Here is a 17,738-nt window from a genome sequence, read left to right on the forward strand (position 1 = left end):
TGCAGCAGGAGCAAAGGGAATGTGCAGCAGAAGCAAGGGGAATGTGCAGTAGGAGCAAAGGGAATGTGCAGCAGGAGCAAAGGGAATGTGCAGCAGGAGCAAAGGGAATGTGCAGCAGGAGCAAGGGGAATGTGCAGCAGGAGCAAAGGGAATGTGCAGCAGGAGCAAGGGGAATGTGCAGCAGGAGCAAGGGGAATGTGCAGCAGGAGCAAGGGGAATGTCCAGCAGGAGCAAAGGGAATGTGCAGCAGGAGCAAAGGGAATGTCCAGCAGCACCCCGTGCAGAGGGCTGGAGCCAGCCCCCGGGGCAGGCTGTGCAGGATGTGGGTCGTGCTCCAGTGGGCTGTCAGCACGGGGCATCCTGAGCAGGGTTATTTTTCATGCTGGATGGGAGCATTTCAGGTAACATTGGATCGTTATTTTTCAACTCCTCTGTAACCATGGAGACCAGGAGCTTCCTAAAGCAAAGCAGGCGCTCTTGAGGTGCAGCTGGAACTCGCTCACACACTTCTTCCTCTTTTGGCCCCTTGTCAAATCCTTTTGCTTTCGGGAAACTAGAACAAAGAATCAGAGTGCCATATGCAGAATAGTACACTTCAAATTACAATTCAGTGGGATAAACCTGAGTGGATCTGCATTTGAAAACAAAGGGTGACTCTCAAAAGCCCCTCTGCCATATGCTCTGAACATGGAGGATATATGCCAAGAAAATCAGCAGGTACAGCAGATCTCTTCCTTCTCTATAAAACAAAAGCAAGAGGACCTGTACCTGGAAATGACAGAAACTGAGGAGATGGGAAAATATGATGGAAAATATCTCACTAGTCATATATATTTAAATCTGTGAACTGTTGGATAGGGATAGAAAAGTCTCTATCATCTCACTTCCCATGATTAATTGTTCCCACTGTGACAGGACTGCATTGTGCCAGGTCCAGTTTGAAGGCAAGAGCTCTGATGGATCAATGCAGTGAAGCCTGACTTTTGTTTAGCATTCCTGCATCTTGAGCTAATTATTTTGCTAAATGTGCACATGGTTCTGCCTTAGTTTGTTAGATGATCAACAACTGTGTTGTCATCCTTAGTTCCTTACACTCGTGTTCAGAGAGGAGAATTTATTTCCTCAGCATTTGCTTTATTGAATTGCAGTGTGTTTAATCTTGGGATATGGCAACAGAGAAAAATGTTTGGGGTTTTATTTCTGTAATTCAAAGTAGGAGCTGAGTTTCAGTCCTGTCTGTGGCTGATGAGTGCCCTCAAGAGCTGGGATCTCTGGAGTCACTGATTTCAGTGTCCAGGGCCCATCCCTGAGGGAGCTGAGCTGCCCTGCCCAGCTCCCAGCAGGCACTCTAACCTCCAGCAGTCCTGGCTTCCCTCCATGGAGGGAAGCAAACTGAGGAGAGAGTGTTTCCTGGATGTGGAGCAAATAGTTCTGTGAAGCAGCAATAAAGCCATCCCTTAAGGACAGCCCATGAATTCCTGCTCCTCGTCCTTATCTTAACTTGTCCAGCAGCTGGCTCACTCCTCACACTGGGAATGCCCAGCACCTTTCCCTGTGCCAGCAGGAAATGGCAGATTCTGCAGCAAAGTGTGTTTTACTGAGTCACAAAACCCCAAGAACATGCAAGTCTGCCTTGTGTGTACCAAGATTGTTGACAGCTCCTTGTGTGTGGCAGCAATCCATACCCAGCAGGGAGGGAACAGGGATCAAGCCCTGTGTGCAAGGATGTGCTGGGGAAATGCATTTGTGGCAATGAAAATTCATTGATTTGTGTGCAATGAGTTGTCACATGTCAGGAGACACAAATAAAAAATATAGATGAATTTTAATAGGATTTTTAAAGTTATCTGGAAATGATCCTGAGTCCCACTGCAGTTCTGTGAGATTTCAGCCCCACACAATCATCATCTTGTTCAGAGAATTGTTACACATAAAGTTTGAGTAGCTATGGGGGAATTGTTTTATTTTCTCTGTATTATACAGAAGACTGAATTTAATGACAGGAGAGGAAATGTCAGAACTAAATAAATGACTAATTCCTTGCAGCAGTAGAGCTGGTGCCATAAAACATAAGTTAATAAATGACAACTGTTTAGACAGGCTTGAGCCACCCTTACTCTTCTAAGCATTTTAATGGCAGGGGGAGTTGTAAATGCTCTTCTCTGAAGCCAAGGAGCCATGGCAGTACCTGGAATTATGTTGGGATGCTGCCCGGGGCGTGGGCTGGGTGGGCAGCCTCAGGTGTGGGTTGTGCAGCTGCACAGACAGAGGTGCTGCCTACTTCCTCTTCTCCCTGGGGAGCTCTGCCTCATTTCAGGCTAAAAAATACCTCCCTTGCCCTAAAAACACCACTGAGTGATGGGATCAGGGTATCACTGTGTCCTTGGAGGAAAGCACTCTCTGTTAACCAGAGGAGACAAAGTGAGTGGCCAGCAGTTCATGCTCACCACTCCATCCTGCCCTTCCCCTGCAGACCCTCTCCAGGGGCTGCTCCTCCAGCTGCTTCGTGTGCCTGCCTCTGTCTGCTCCCAGCCCTGTCTCCCTTCCTTCCCAAAACCCTGTGTACCCACCCCTGGGGTGCCACCCATAACACATCCCACTGCCTCTGAGCCAGGAATGACAGCATTCCAGGGTTTATATGCTTGCATTAATCTTTAAGATTAGATGATCAGCTTTGCAATGGATCGAGGAAAGGAAAAGGTCCTGTTTTTCTCCTTAAAAAAATCAATGTGCAGATGTGGCAGGGGAGCAGTCTCAGGCTCAGGATGTATTGATATAAAAATGTGTAGAGGGATCATTCAGTAATAGGCTGTTTAAAAATCCAGAAGACAAGCTGGGAAGGAGATTTAATAAGGAAGGAAATGATCTGTGTTTTGTTTTCCTGGAGCAGCTGCTGTTTATGAAATTGAGGCACACAACACTGATATCACACAGGTAGAAGGGTGGAGAAAGGAGAGTTCAGAGACAGTAGGAGCTTATATTGGGACGTCTTGTTTGGTGGAAGACAGTCCCATCATTTAAGATCTATAATTAGTTTCAGGTCTATGTTGTTATGAAGATATTTTTCCCAAAAGAGCCAATATGCAGCTTGATTTCAGTACTAACATGACTTATTAGAGGCCCCTTAATATTTGTTAAAATTGGCAGTGGAGATTCAAAGAGGCTTTTTGTAGTTCTGGTATCTCCTTCAATGAACTTGGAATGATCTGTTAGCAGCAAATTAGTGAACAGCTGTAATTATGCTAAAAATACAATGTTGAGAGGATTAGGGCAGGCCAGGAAGTGGCTGAGCAGTGGGGTGGCACAAGGCACAGTGAATCTGCCCAAAGCAGCCACGACCACGGCTCAACAGGCAGCACTGACCTCATGTGCCAGGGAAGGACAAGGCTGGAAATTCATGGATCTGCTGGGTTAGCAAGGGCTGCCCTGGAGCAGTCTGACATTCCACATGCTTTGGTTCCAAGGACATGGCACTGAAAGGGCAGCGATGGCCCTCGGGTTGCTGGCAGGGAGATCTTTGCTCAGAGATGAGCTCGGGGAGCCAAACGTTTGCCTAGGTCACAGCCCAGTGTCCCTCCTGTGGCCTGGGTCACAGCCCAGTGTCCTGCCAGGATCACCAAACCTTCAGCCCACTGCCTGTAAGGTTTTTCCCACATCATTCTTTGTCTTCCTGCTCCTTCTTCACCTGAAGCTGCCTTTTCCCTGTAGGATCTGAGCTGGAGCCCTTCCCGTGGCTGGGTGGGGCAGGGGTGGCCAGGTGCCCCCTCCTCCTGTATCCGTGCACTCCCACCCTTGCTTTGTCCCAGGATTTGTCACAACAAACTGCACGTACAGACGTGGAAAAGCAGCAAAAGAACTAATAAAATGTATCCCCAATATAAATTTATGAGCAAGGTAATGGAATAGGATCACTCTGACACAAGGGTTATTTTCTATTTGCCTTTTTAATTTGAAACATTCAGAACAGTTTGAGAGTTTTGATGTGTAATAAAATCCTGACCTGTTTTCTGCCAAATTGCAATTGTACAGCCTTGGCTTAGCAATATATTGCCAGCTGGAACTGGGGCAAAGTAAATCCACATACATTATATAACTTGAATTGGTTTATACAAGGAGAAAGGGATATATCTTAAGCCATTTAAATAAGGGATAAGTGCAATACTGTGAGTTTGTTAACGTTATCTCATGCTAAATTTAAAAATGCATTTCCAGGTGCAGCATTTAAAGATGAGGCTGTTTAAATGATGGGATCATAGGCTTCCCTGTGTCTGGGAGCTGTCATTTTAGGAATGGCACTGAATGTTGTGCTGTGGGTGAATATTGCTGTGGTGAGATAATGTTGGGAGGAGATTGGTGGATATACCTGGATGGATGGGGAGAACTCTTCCTCACAGCCAGAAGAGTGAGGAAATCAATGATTTGTCAGAGTGAGTAGAAATTGTGGTTTAAGGCCCAGGCTCTCCTGTAATGTTCATTGAAGTCAGTGAAGAGCTCCAAAAATAGCTCCTTCTGTCAGTATTATTGACCAATCGGGAGAGAACCATCCAAAACTTTTAATTTTAGTAGGAGAAAATTCATTTATTGACATTTTAAAGCATATTAACTACTTTGGGGAGGCTAGAGGATAATACTTTGAAATATCTCAGTTGTGCAGGTTTTTTTATGTCATCATTCCAGTGTCAGAGCCCAGGGCAGAGCACAGAGGGACCAAAGCTGTGATCTTAGTGACTCCCGTGTACACCAAAATGTAACATAATATATAATATAGGCATAACTTCATGCTCCTGGAGTGACTGCGGGTGAGGCGCAGTGGGACAGGGGTGAGCACTGCAACGGGAAATGCAGTCCAGGGATCTTGCAGCAGTAAGGGTAGTACAGAAGGCAAATTAAAAATAAATCAACTAAAAATAGGCTGTGCATCGACAAACCTGGAACTCGACACATTGTCAGTCATCAGTCCCCACAGGAGCCCCGGGTGCCCTGAACACGGGAAGGGTTCAGCCCGAAATGCAGCCCCGCCAAGAGGCTGGGCATTGTTTCCACATGAGGGACGGGGCTGCTTTGGGAGGAGCCGCTGTCACAAACCACCCCCCCTCTAGCTGCCAGGGACAGTTGTCAGGCACAGGACAAAGGCCAAAGAATGGCCTTTTAAGACTGTTCTACTCTATTTTCAGTAGGTTTTTTAATGCTGTCATTGCCATGAGTGGTGGCGCGTTGGAGGTTGTGATTTGACTAAATCTGAATGGAGGTTTGTGCTGCCCTTGTTCTTCCTCCAAGGAGAACAGGAAACAATTTCTTCCCAATATCGCATCTAACCCTGCCTCTGGCAGTGGGAAGCCATTCCCCCTTGTCCTGTCCCTCCAGCTCCTGATGTTCTTTCCCAGGTTCCTTTCCCAAGTCCTGCTGCTATGGAGGTGTTGGAAGGGCAAGGGTGGCATCCTTGTGACAGTTCATAACTCCTGGAAGGGATGACCCAAAGGTTCCTTTAAGCTGTGTGAAGGACACTGTTTTAAATGAAATTCTCTGGGATCAATTTTAACTCACCTGAGCTTATTTTAGAAGGACAGAGCCATGGCACCAAATCCTGCACTGACCTGCAGGCCTGTCCTGTGTCACCTGTGGGATGGGGGCACCTGGCACTGGGAGTGTCACAGTCAACTGCTCAAGGAGCTGCACAAACAGAGATCAAGGACATGGTCAGTACATTATAGATCCTTAATTTAATAACTGTGCACCATTAAGAATTAGATGTTAATATATCAGTACAGAAAGACATGACACTGAATATTAATTGTCTCCATTTGAATGTGGCTTAATACATCCAGAATTTAAGGTCAATGTAATTACCTTTGCTACTAATTTAATTAGCATTTGTTTAGAAGAGAACATCCTTTGGCATTTGACAGCATTTAAGCTTTATGTTGCTTGTTCAGAAATAACTCCTGAGGGAAAAAAGTCACTTAGGGAATGTCTGAAAAATCCCAAACTGTTTGGAAATTAAACTGTTGCTTCAATTTCTTTCCCATGCGTCTGCTCATACAAAAATAAGCCTTGGGGTTTTAGAATCTTCAATTTGCATGAAGGAATGTATCAGATAATGATAATAGTAATATTCACTGAATATATTTGTGTCAGTTATCAGCAGCATCAGTTTCTCTGGAGAGGAGAAGGAAGTGATTTTTGTGCTTCTTTTGGGGTTTTTGTATATTTTAGACTATTGCTGCTGGTTGATGATGATGGTAACATGTAACATGTGCAATATTTTGACTTCAATATTTTTAGTGATTTTTGAAGCCTAGAAAACTCGATGGCAGTTCACCTGCTGAAGTAGCAAAGGCTGATGCCCAGGTAAAAATCCATGAAAAATTCTGACACACATTTAGCAAACATGAATTTCTTGCTATCTGCTGATAAGATGATCCAGCAGAGATTATCACACCCCCAGGAGGGTGCTTTTCCTCCATTTTTGCTTTAAATTCAGACTTCAAAATAACTTATCAAAAGACTATTTTTGGAGATTATACCCCTATAAAAATCTTCAAAACTGTCTTTTTTCCCCTAGTCTTCAAGCTTTTTTGCCTGTCCTTTTACTGGCAGCATGATCTTAAAGCTCTTAAGCCCTTACAAAAGATAACATGCTCTTGATGAGGTTTAAAGATAGATTATTTCAGATTAATTTAAATGAACCAAGAATAAACTGACTCTGAGGAAAGCCTTTTACTGAACTAAGAATTTCTGCCTTTTTGTAGACTTAAAAGTGGAGTAATTAAAGTGGTGAATTTCTGTGTGGAGGGAAGGGCTTGGAAAAAGGACTGTTGGCCTTTTATCTTTTGAATGAGGATTTTATAAACTCATTTGCCTTCAAAATATAACACCAATTTGGGGAAATTTCGCTTGTGACCTCCTTTGTCATTTGAGGTGCATTGCAAAACACGCTGATTTTTGAGGAAAGACAGGTGAGTTCAGGCATTACTCTTTGCTCCCTAAAAACAAGGGAAGGGGGTTGAGAGGTGGAGTAACAGAAATGTGGATCATGGAAACGTTTTCCAGGGCAGGGCTCTTGCAGAAGGAGCTCCCTTCCCAGTGCTGATCTTCTCTCATCAGTGTGGTGATTATTCTACATTATTTCCTGGAGTCTGTGGCTGTGAGGTATCGTTGAGGTGGCTGAGGGAAAAGGGAGAGCTGCCTCACTATTTTCTGTCTGTAGGATCTGTATCCCAACAGAAGGGGTTTACATCCAGAAATCCAAGAAAAAATGATATTTCTCCATTGTAAACATTATGTAATGTAATTAATTCTAGAAATGCTTAATTATTTTCCATTTTTTAATCGTTCAGAAGACTTTTCCCCAAACCCTGAGACATTCACTGGCCTGGCTGCCCAGCACTGCGGGCAGGGATTGCCATCTGCTGGCAGTCAGCCCTGCCTGGAGCAGCAGAGGTTCCAGGAGAGATTCCCACTCCTCAGGTCCTGGAGGAGCTGTGTGACCTGCTGAGACCCCAGCAATTCCATCTGAGCCGGGCAGGGACAAAGAACGGGCAGGGACAAAGCCCCCGAGCGCCAAAGTGCCCGGGGTGATGCCGGGGGCACGGCCTGAGCTAACCAGAGTGTGCCAGGAGCCAGCGTGCACTCCTGGGCCTGTGGGCCAGTGATCTGGGAGTCAGTGACACTCCCTGGAGTGTTAAAGGGCTGGACAGGGCTTGGAGCACCCTGGTCTCCACCCACGGCAGGGGGTGGAACAAGATGGGCTTTAAGATCCCTTCCAACCCAAACCAAGAACTGGTTTCCAAAAGCTAAAACCAGTCAATTCTGGGAGCTAAGTTTGGAGCAAAATACAGTGAAGAACCTACAGAAATGAGAATTAATGTCAAACAAGCAGCAAAGTCTCTGTTTGTGCCTGTAAATATTGCTCTGGGTCACTCAGGTGATCTGAACAGCAGCCAGAGTGCCCATGCCTGTCACGTTGGAGCATCCTTGGCCAGTGCCAGAGGGACCTCAGGCTGAGGAAGGGGGTTCAGGTGCTTCATTTTCTGTAACTGTTGTGGATTAATGTGAACAGGGGCAAAGGCACCCCAGGGTGTGGAAACTCCTTTTCCAAAGCCTCCAAACAGTGAATACGTCTTTCCTGAGGAATGTTTCAATACCAGCAGGTTTAGTTTGTTTAAAATCCCCAGCCCACACCTTTTTGTGTGCATAGAGCTGCAGTGGCTCTGCTGACTGAGGCAGCAGAACCTCCGGCTTCTCTGCAAACAGGAATTGGCTCTGACTGTCACAAGAGGGAACTGCAGCACCAGTTTGGAGCTGCTGTTCTTCACACACCTTTTCTCTAAGGACTCAGTGGTTCAGTCATATCTTCCTCCTAAAACTGCTCTGTTCTTATAAATAAGATTCTCTTTTAATTTGGGCATGAAATTGTCCATTTTTATTGCTTTTGAGAACTTTATTTCTGGTCAGGTAAAACTTGGTAATATCTTCAAGGCTCTTCAAGGCTTGCAAAGCTTTTTTGAATTAAGTGATTTGCCATGGTAATTTTAAAAGTGTATTTTTTCCAGCACAGAGGGTTCATTTAAAAAGGAATATATAAGCTATAGGAAAAGCAAGGACAAGGATCCCTCTGATTTTCTCCCTCGGGTAGATGGACTGCAAAAGGAGGGAACATCTCCACAGAGGTATGGAGTCAGAGAAGCTGATGCCAGAATCACCTGGAAAAGGCAGGAGAAGATGACCTGGCTGGTTGTCTGCAAAAGGGGTGGGAGTGAGGCAGCCCCTCCAGGTCACAGTGCCTGTCTGGCACCAGGATCCCAGGGGTGCAGCTGGCATTCCCAGCCGTGAGTCCGGAGGGTGTGGAGCTGCCTGTCACTCACAGGAACTGCTGGGACACGTTGGGGGGTCCCTGCACCAGGGTATGGCTTGGATTTATCTGAAGTTTGCTTCAGCTCTTGAATTTTGTCCCAACCTCGCTTTTCCAAGTTTTTGAGAACAGGGAGTCCTCAAGTGACCAGGTAAGAGCAGGATATCTGCAGGTGTCTCTGCTGGGGAAGGTGACTTTAGGGCTGGCTTGTACCCACTTGAGCTGTAGCACCACCTTGATGGTGCTGGGCTGATGGTTGGACTTGGTGATCTTAAAGGTCTTTTCCAACATTAACCATTACCAGATTCTACAAAATTGTAGAATAAAAGATTCTGAAGAAATCCTTCATTTTGCTCTAAAGAGGACATTGAAATTAACTTGCTCCATTTTATCCAGTGTTTATGGTCAACTGAAATGGTCAGATCAAGAAAAAAATTAGCTAGATCTTAGACAAACACAACATTTTAGAAGGTCTTTCACAATTTATGATAATGAACATACCCTTTTTTCTTCAGCCAGTTTGTGTTTTGCCACAGTGTTCCTTGCTGGTACAAGCCAGTGTTCTTTCAGAGGACACACTAAGATCAAATAAAGATGTTTTCATCCCGTGTCTGACTTTGCCCAGCACATGAGCTGAAATCACACAGGCCAGTGGTTGGTTGTGAACACAGCATCTTCACTCTGGTCAGTTGTCTTCAACCAGGAAATGTAGGGCTGGACCAACAACTGGGACACGCATCCCAGCTGAGCGGTTCAGTCTCTTGTTTTTCACAAGTTAGAACAAAGGAGCAGCCAAAAATGTAATCCAGTCTCCAGCTGTTCCCACCGCTGTGTCCCACCTGCTGTGTCCAGGTACGGCCAGAGCACACTGGTGAAGCCCTTGCTGGGGTGCTCCTGCCTCCTTCTCTGCTGCCTCCCCGGCTCAGCCCCATCTGGAGGAACCTTTCCCTGCCCGCTGAGCCTCGAGTGGCAGGTGAGGGGTGGTGATCAGTTGGCTGCAACTGCTGCAGGGCAGTCTGGGGGCTGTGTGTGTCCTGGGGGTGCCCTGGGCTCCTCCCAGCTTTGTGCCACCACCATGGAGCAGTGCAAGAGGTGATGACTGGCCAAAAACACCTCCCTGTGCCTGCACCAGGCAGTTTTCCTTAAACTTTGCTGCACACAGAGTGCACTGCAGGTTATTTTTTCTCATCCAAAGAAACAGAATGGAGTAATTATTAACTTCATTGTTCTGTCACAGCAGAAAAATCACATGGAAAATGCAGCATGGTAAGCCTGGAGTTCTAACTTGGTCAAGGAGTTAGGATTCAGTGCAAATCCAAGTGACACATTAAATGCCTTTCAGTTCTGAAGAAAATGCCAAGGAGACAGTAAAAGCCACAGCAACAGGTTGCAGTAATGTATAAATCATAACCCACATCCTCCAGAAAGCTGCCATTTCTCAAATCGTAAATCCCTGGTGTGCGATGGGCTGGGTTCCCTTCCAGAATAATAATCACAGGGCAGGAAGAAATGGGTGAAGTTTTTATATGAAGAATCTGAAACCTGTCCTGTGGCTGACCCTGAGCTGGGCAGCTTTGGAGGCTGAGCTGTTCCTGGGGGGGCTCAGTGCCAGTTCAGCTCAGGGGAAGGACACGGCTGCAGAGCTGCTCTGGGTCCGACAATCTGTGGTTACGGACATTGGGCTCCGTGTCCAGCTGCTGCCATGGCCGGGCTGTGCCCTGGGCTGTGCCATCGCTGGGCTCGTGGTGCTGCTCCTCACCTCGCAGCCAGCTCCGGCTCTGCGGGGCCCCAGCGGTGCCGGGAGCTGCCGCCGGGGAATGCGGTGTCAGGGAGATGGGGCCGTGCCCTGCGCCGGCTCCAGAGGAATTTGCTGTCCCTCAGCTGCCAGGGATGGAGCCGTACAAGGCAAAGCCCACCTCGTTATCGATGCTATTCTGAGACACCAGTGGGGACTGATCCAGGAATGGCACAGCTCATGGAGAGCTCTACACCGTGGTGCTTTTCCCCGTCGTATTTGTGGCTGTTCTTTGCGGGAATCTCAGCATTCAGCTGAGTGATGCTTCTCTCTGCCAGGAGAAATGATGTGCAGACCTGGAACCCCAGGAAGCAGCATGTGGAATTAATTATTTAGTAGCTTAATATATGGATTTTTTCAGGTCTTTGGTTGCATAGTTATCAAATAAATCAGCCTTTATTTTCATGATGTAAATACGAGTAGAAGTAATGTCTAGCAATTTGTAAGGGACCTTTCAAATGCTAAGATTGGTGTGACTAATAAAATGCATTTCATTAGACAAATTTTCCACACATAAACCTATTTTGAGAATGCAATAATATGATATTCTCATATGTTAGTCTGCAGGTCACAAGAGAGTATGGTAAAGTCATAAAATAATTCAAGGCATATAAACTTGGCTTTTGATTCGCTAGTAAATCAGGATTTTTTCTTAAAGGAAAAAGATCAATTGAAAGAAATGTGATTTAAAAATTAATACCAGTATTACAAAGCTATAAAGACTTTATTACTTGGAGCATTCCCTTTGTGAAGATGAGTTGGTCTGTCCTTCTAATCTCCTGTAAAGCAGTGTAGGCTGCAGTTATTTATAGGGATCATATAGAATTTGTAAAACAAAGCGTTTCTTTGCCAGCCTCCTGCATGTGGGTGCAGATTCCCAGAGGTTACAAGTACAGTAACAAAGACAGAAATGTGACATTCCAGTATTTGATCTCTGGGTACTGGTGCAGTGATGAAGATTGGGATGTGCTCTAAACATATTGGATATTTTAACATAAAAAATGGCCAACTTGCCTTGCAAAGTGGGGGGAGGTCAGTGAGGTTCTGACAGTTCCTGCCCAAACACCAGGCACTAAAAGGATTTTTCCCCTTAGAATCACTTCTCTTACAGAAAGCTTTGCAGTCCTGCTGCCTTACTCTGTTCCTCCCTAATTTTGGCCCCAATTCCCTTAAAGCACTGTAGACATTTCAAGCATTTGAAGTGATTCCCAGCTTTAAGCAGTTAATGCGAATGAAGTCCCAGAGGCTGCCCCAAAGGTTGCCCTGAGACCAATCTGTCTGAGCACCTCAGTGAATCTCATTTCTGAGCCCAACTGCCCGTGTGAGTGTAACTCTGGATGTTGAGTATCTCAGTGTCCCAGCACAAACACAGAGGGAAAACATAAAAAAGATCACGTAATTGGAAACACAAATAGAAATGAGGGAATTGTTGTTCTTGTGTGTTGTTCTTCATCAGCAAAGCAGTAGATGCGTTTTGCCACGGATCATTCTGAGTATTTTCTTAAGCCTTGTGTCCTCTCCTCGTTTTTATATTTTGAAGCTGTCCCTCTGCTCTTTTTTGGCTGTTGGACTGAGCTCTATTGTGGAATTGATGTCTGCAGTTCATTCCTCAGTTCCCAACAGAAGATGTGTTGTTTAAAATAATGTCTATATTGTTACTCTATTCTTTGCTGCAGTTACAGCTTTTATCTCCTTTAAGTCCAGCTTTGGACGTGCAGGACAGCACTGACTGGGGAGCAGTTACCCAAACTGGTGTGAGCAACAATGACTCGCTGCCCTTGCTTGTGGCAACTGGGCCTGGAAGGATCCCAATCCATGAAGGTCAGATGGTCTTGTCAGGAATACATGATTCCTGGTGGAAATTATTTCCATGAGATCAGATGGATATATATAATTAGCAGAACCGAAACAGATAGGATTCTTACAGGAGCAGCTGTGCAGCCAACAAAGTTACTGTATCAGAGATTTTTTTTTTTCAATAAATATTTTACACAGAGTCATATTTCTTTTTACAACATATTGGATCTTATCCCAAAAGGATTTGCTTTATAGCAAAGCCAGACAAAGAAAGTAAAGCTCAGAGTTTATTCTCGTGTCTCAAAATGTTATGATAGGCTGAACTGTGCATGGCATAATAAAGTGTTCCATAGCCCTGAGTTTTATTGTGAGATTGCTCCCATTTTGGAGAAGCAGTAATGAAATCCCCTTCCTTAGGTGGTGTCTGGGGAAGGGCTGTCCCTCCCAGGTGTGTTGTAGCCGTGATGTTGGACATGTTCCTGCCCCCCTGCTCTGCCCCTGTGGAGGGATCCCTGCAAAGCAGCCCTTCCTTTGGATTCTACTTCTCCTGCAAGTATGAGATAGCTGGTGGTGCTTAGCAGAGAATTAACAACTACAGGAATCCTGCACAGGGATCCTGAACAGGGCTTGGCTGGACTTTTCATTGGAGCGGGATGAGAGAAGACTGGGGAACTCAGAACACACCAGATCCCTGTGATACTGGAATTACAGGGGTGGTCAGGAGGAATGTCTGAACTTACCACGGCTATAAAGAGACCATAAAGCAATTTTCACCCTTGTTTCCCTCCCTCTTTTATAAGCTGACCCATCTTTAGTCAGATTTCTCTGAAATAGAGGTGCAGTTGGAAGAACAGGCAGAGGTAACCTTGAACCCCTGAATTCCTGCCTTTTTAGACAATTGAATGCTTATAGCCAACCCCTGGCACCAGTGAGCCAGGCAGCTGCAGCACATTCCAAATATTGCTCTATTTAAAGCATCCCAGGGCTCCCAGAGCAACTGCAGAGGCAAACCTTAACCTGCCATTAAACTAGCAGAGGGGGAATGGCAGAACCAGGTAAGAGGCACAATTAGACGTGAATGTGATAATATACTGAAATTAATAGAGCTGAGCAATGCAGTGTGAACATACTCAGCTACTTGTATTCTTGTCTGATACACGATATATATTTTACTTTTCAGTATGAAAGTGTAATCACTTTAAAAGCTAATTCTATTAACAGCTTGGGTTCCTCCTGTATTTTTGACTCCTACTAGTTTTGTTTATTTTCTCTAGTTGTCATTCCAAGTTAGCTAATACAATAGAACAGTGTGTGAAATGAGTTATGTTTGACAGCATTTTGGTTATATTGTGTGTAGCTGAGCTCCAACTGTAGTGCTAAGTGAACACAGAATAATTTAGATTTTAACCCCACAAAGCTCAAGTGTCAGAGCAAAATGAAATTTTAATAATGACCTTTCCATTGTAAGCACACTTCACTCTCTCTAAGGAGAAAAGGCAGTTCATAAAAATGCATTTTATATCTGTTGTCATTTTTTATTTATTTCACTTAAATTTATAGCTGTAGCTGTGGTGTGTGCTGTGTGCACAGTTACTCAGGTAACACTTGTAAAGGGAACTTTTTAATATGTCTTCTTAGCTACGTTCAAAGTTTTTAAGGACTTATCTCCTGTTTTTTTTCACCATTGACTCTGGTATCTAGGGAGAGTGAGTTTTGCTAAGGTGCAACAGGATGCTGAACACTGTTTATTTATCTGAGTTTTCATTGATAGCCCCAGAAATTACCCTGATACTGGTTTAAACTGGAGCTCCCATTACAAGCCCCCATAGTCAGTAGCCTCAGCAGCATCAGCAGAGCTCTGACAAGCCCCTCCGTGCAGCCCAGCAGAGCCCAGCCCTGTGTTTGTGATTAGACCTTTGGAGAAATGGCAAGTTCAGGGAAATGATCCCCAGCAGCTTCACTGTACACAGTGTCAAAGCAGTAGCTGTCTCTAAATGAAACACATGAGGGACTCCCCTGGGGCAAGAGGACACCCAGTTTCAGGGCAGGATTTGTTTGCTGTGTGGTTGTTAATGTTTTTAATGTTTTCATGGCAGCACATGCAGATCTCTCTCTGTGCTCTCTCTCCCCCTCTGGCAGACACACTGTGCAGTGTCATGGTCAGACAGGTTTGCTGAGCTTTAGAAGAACAATGTGGCAATCGTTAAATTATTAAGCTTCCCTCCGAGTCTGCCTGCTTGATCTAAACTGTGCAAGGTGTTGTGAATTGTTTTACATAATTTATTAATCCCTTCAAAAACCATTAACTGTGTAAAGATGTGCTGTAAGAGGCTGTAATATATTGGTAAGTAATAGGATCTCAAAGGTTGTTATTCTGCTTTCTGGCAAGAGTCTGCTGTTTGCTGGAAACTGATAGAAGGGTCTCTAAAATTCTGATGTTGCATGGAGATTTATTTATGTAAAGCCAGTCCTGCTTCCCATGTGCTCCATAGAGAACCATGGCCTGCGCTGGGCTCCACTGAGTGGCCTGAACAGGGGTGGTGGCTCAGCCACCCTGGGACATCCCCATTGCATTGTGATATTTTCCTTCTGGAAAGGAGGGAACACCTTTGCAGTGGGTAATTACCTCAACCTGAGCTACCCCCTAACACCGTGGAGGCAGGATAGGAGAGGGCTATGGTGGGCAGAGAGATGAGCTGTGAATCCCTGGTGTGCAGCCGCTGCCAGCCTCCCTTTGGGATGTGGGAGCCCATCCAGCCTCTCCTCACTGCAGCCCCAGGCACACAGATCTGGAGTGGCTGCAATGTTAAATAATCACTATTTTTGGTTTACTGTCACCAGCCCAGGGAAGCTCCTGGCAGGTGCCGCAGGTGTCAGGGCTTGGATCCAGGCTCTGCTGTCAGTAAGTCCAGTGAGGATGTTCTCCTGTGGAGCTGAAGGGCAGCCCTGTGCTCATCTCCTCCCTGTCCCCTCTGGGCTTTGGATTCTCACTGGAAGGCCCCAGGACACGGTGACTCCGTGCTGGAAACAGCCTGTGTGGCCTGAGCTGCCGGGTGTCCCTTTGCTCTGTGACAGTCCTGGGTTGGGTGGGATTCATTTAGCAAGTTCCCTGTCAATGTAACGTGACCCTCTTTTCTGTGCCAGCCCAGGCCCCGCTGTCCCGCCTGGTGGTCCCCGTGCTGCTGGCGCTCGGCTGGATCGTGGGCTGTGCCCTCATGGTCTACATTGTCTTCTCCTGATGCAGGAAGGGATGGCAGAGTCACACAGCAGCCCTGCAGTAAGTGAGGGCAGTGGCACACAGCAGCCTCCCCTGCCCTGCTTGGCACTGCCACCCTTTAAAATTGAATTTTCTGTGTCTTACAGGTCAGAAGAACTGACAATGATGTTGATTAGAAGAACACGGAAGTTTATTTGAGATTTCTAACGACTAAAAGAAGTATAAAATGAGTTATTTTTAATATCAATAATGTAAAGGCTGTGCACACTTTTTATCCACAGCATTAGGAAGAATCACCAAACCAATTTCCCTGTTCTCAGATTATTTGCAGTTGAGGGGGTGGTTTTTGGAATCTTGTGGTAGGTCAGATACCTGCCTGCTTGCTGAACAGCAAACTTTTAAAATAGCTGCTATCAGCTAAGGAACTACAAGCTTGCTAGAAACAGGCAAGGGTTAATTTCTCATGGGGCCTGGGCAAGTATTTTTAGCCTTATTATGGGGAAAATCTCTTGGAATCTATTGTTATGAAACAGAAACATGTATGTCCTTCGAAAAGAAAACCTCAGGCTTCTTCGGGGCTGGGAGGGTTGTACAGCTGAGTGTGTCTGCAATCTCAGGCTCACTGAGGGCCCTGAGTGTCTTGTACTGGGGGGTTTGCTTTCTTTAATTGTAATTGGAGATAATTATATTCCCCCAGTCAGTAATAAGCCTTGTGAACTTCCAGTGACTTTGCCATTTAAATCACAGCTGAGCATCAGATTGCTGCATTTTCACAGACAGCTTTGGGTTTTTGAGCATGAAATTTTTATACTGAAGAACTGCCGTTCTCAGAAGATGAAATCATTAATAATTCAACCCCCAGTTAAAGCAGAGAATTGATTGAGAGAGGCATGTCTGGAAGATCCCAGCAAGATGTATGCTTAAGGGAATGTGAAAAAATCTTAATGATCCCTGATGGGGTTAAATAGAGAAGGAAGCTATTTTTTTGACTCCTGCTCACACAATTTGTATAATTTTGAGAATGTGAGGAAGGCACATCAGTCCGACATCCCGTCTCCATCTGTGGGCACTGTCTGTTGAGCTTTAGGAATGGAAACACAAATAGATTTGACCATAGTGCAGCCATGAACATTCCTGGGCCACTCCAGCAGTCAGCAGGAGCACTGAAGTGTGGCATTCTGTTTGGGAATTGTCTTAACACCAGGTTTCTTCACCTGTGAATGAACTGAGGGCAGAGGGAGGATCCAGTCTCATCTGATGCCTTGAAAGAGAGGGGCTAAGTCCTGGAGATTGCCGATCCCTGCACAGCTGCAGTGTCCCCGAGCACCTGAGCAGCACATCAGGGAGTCCCCGCAGGTGGGAACACCCCCCTCCCTGCGAGGGGCTGGCTGAGCTCGGAGCCCACCCTGAGCTCCACCTCAGGGTCTCCCCTCACGACCAATTCCTCGGTGTCTAAGACTGAGCCCACCCAGACTGATCCAGCTGTGACTGACACAGGGCCAGCAGTGACTCCGCAGTGACTCCACAGTGACCATGTTTTTACAACTCAGTTCATTTACCAGGCACAGAGGGAAATAGTTCTGAAAGATCCCGCTGGCCCAAACAGGTCTTTGGGTGCCTAACAATGCTGGAAATCGAATGTTTCCAATTAAAATGTTACAGAGCTAAAACATAAACACTACAATCTGGTTTAGCTTTACCTGACTTTTGAGATCTGATTTGGCAGAGGAAGCCAAAATAACTTTCTAGGCTGGCTTCAATGTCATCGAGCTGACTTGCTGTATACAAAGGAGAAGTTTCTGCCAGTTTTATGGGGTAATAAAGAGAGGATTATTCCAAGAAAATCCCCCACGCTGTTGGAAGATCACTGAGCACTCTGCAGAGTGACCTTTTGTAACCACCTTCAGACAACCCACTCGGGTGTCTGCTCGTGGTGCAGCTGTGAAGCTCCCCTTACATGCAGGGGTAAAAGGGGCAGCAAAAGGTTTGGGGCTTTTCATTCCTGAAAAATAAAACGAGTGTTTCAGAGCTGGGTTCTTTTCTCTCACAGAGATGCTGGTGATTGAGGGGAAAAAAAC

The 17,738-nt window shown here is 45.7% G+C and overlaps 1 protein-coding gene across 2 annotated transcripts; it reads left to right on the plus strand.

The window, feature by feature from the left end:
* Positions 1–13,266: 13,266 nt before the first annotated feature.
* On the plus strand, positions 13,267–17,693 carry STRIT1 (small transmembrane regulator of ion transport 1). 2 transcript variants are annotated; one of them, XR_004242232.1, is made up of 4 exons: positions 13,267–13,498; positions 15,588–15,720; positions 15,807–15,879; positions 16,865–17,693. XR_004242232.1 is itself a non-coding variant. In XM_032120244.1 (3 exons), exons 1-2 carry the CDS (start codon positions 13,486–13,488, stop codon positions 15,680–15,682), a joined length of 108 nt encoding a protein of 35 aa, XP_031976135.1. In that variant the 5' UTR covers positions 13,268–13,485; the 3' UTR covers positions 15,683–15,720; positions 15,807–17,693. The 2 variants fall into 2 exon arrangements, 1 of the variants encoding a protein (XP_031976135.1); XM_032120244.1 differs by having other exon boundaries at positions 13,268–13,498; positions 15,807–17,693.
* Positions 17,694–17,738: the final 45 nt, after the last annotated feature.

Source organism: Corvus moneduloides, chromosome 10 (genome assembly GCF_009650955.1).
Source record: "Corvus moneduloides isolate bCorMon1 chromosome 10, bCorMon1.pri, whole genome shotgun sequence".
Taxonomy (NCBI): Eukaryota; Metazoa; Chordata; class Aves; order Passeriformes; family Corvidae; genus Corvus; species Corvus moneduloides.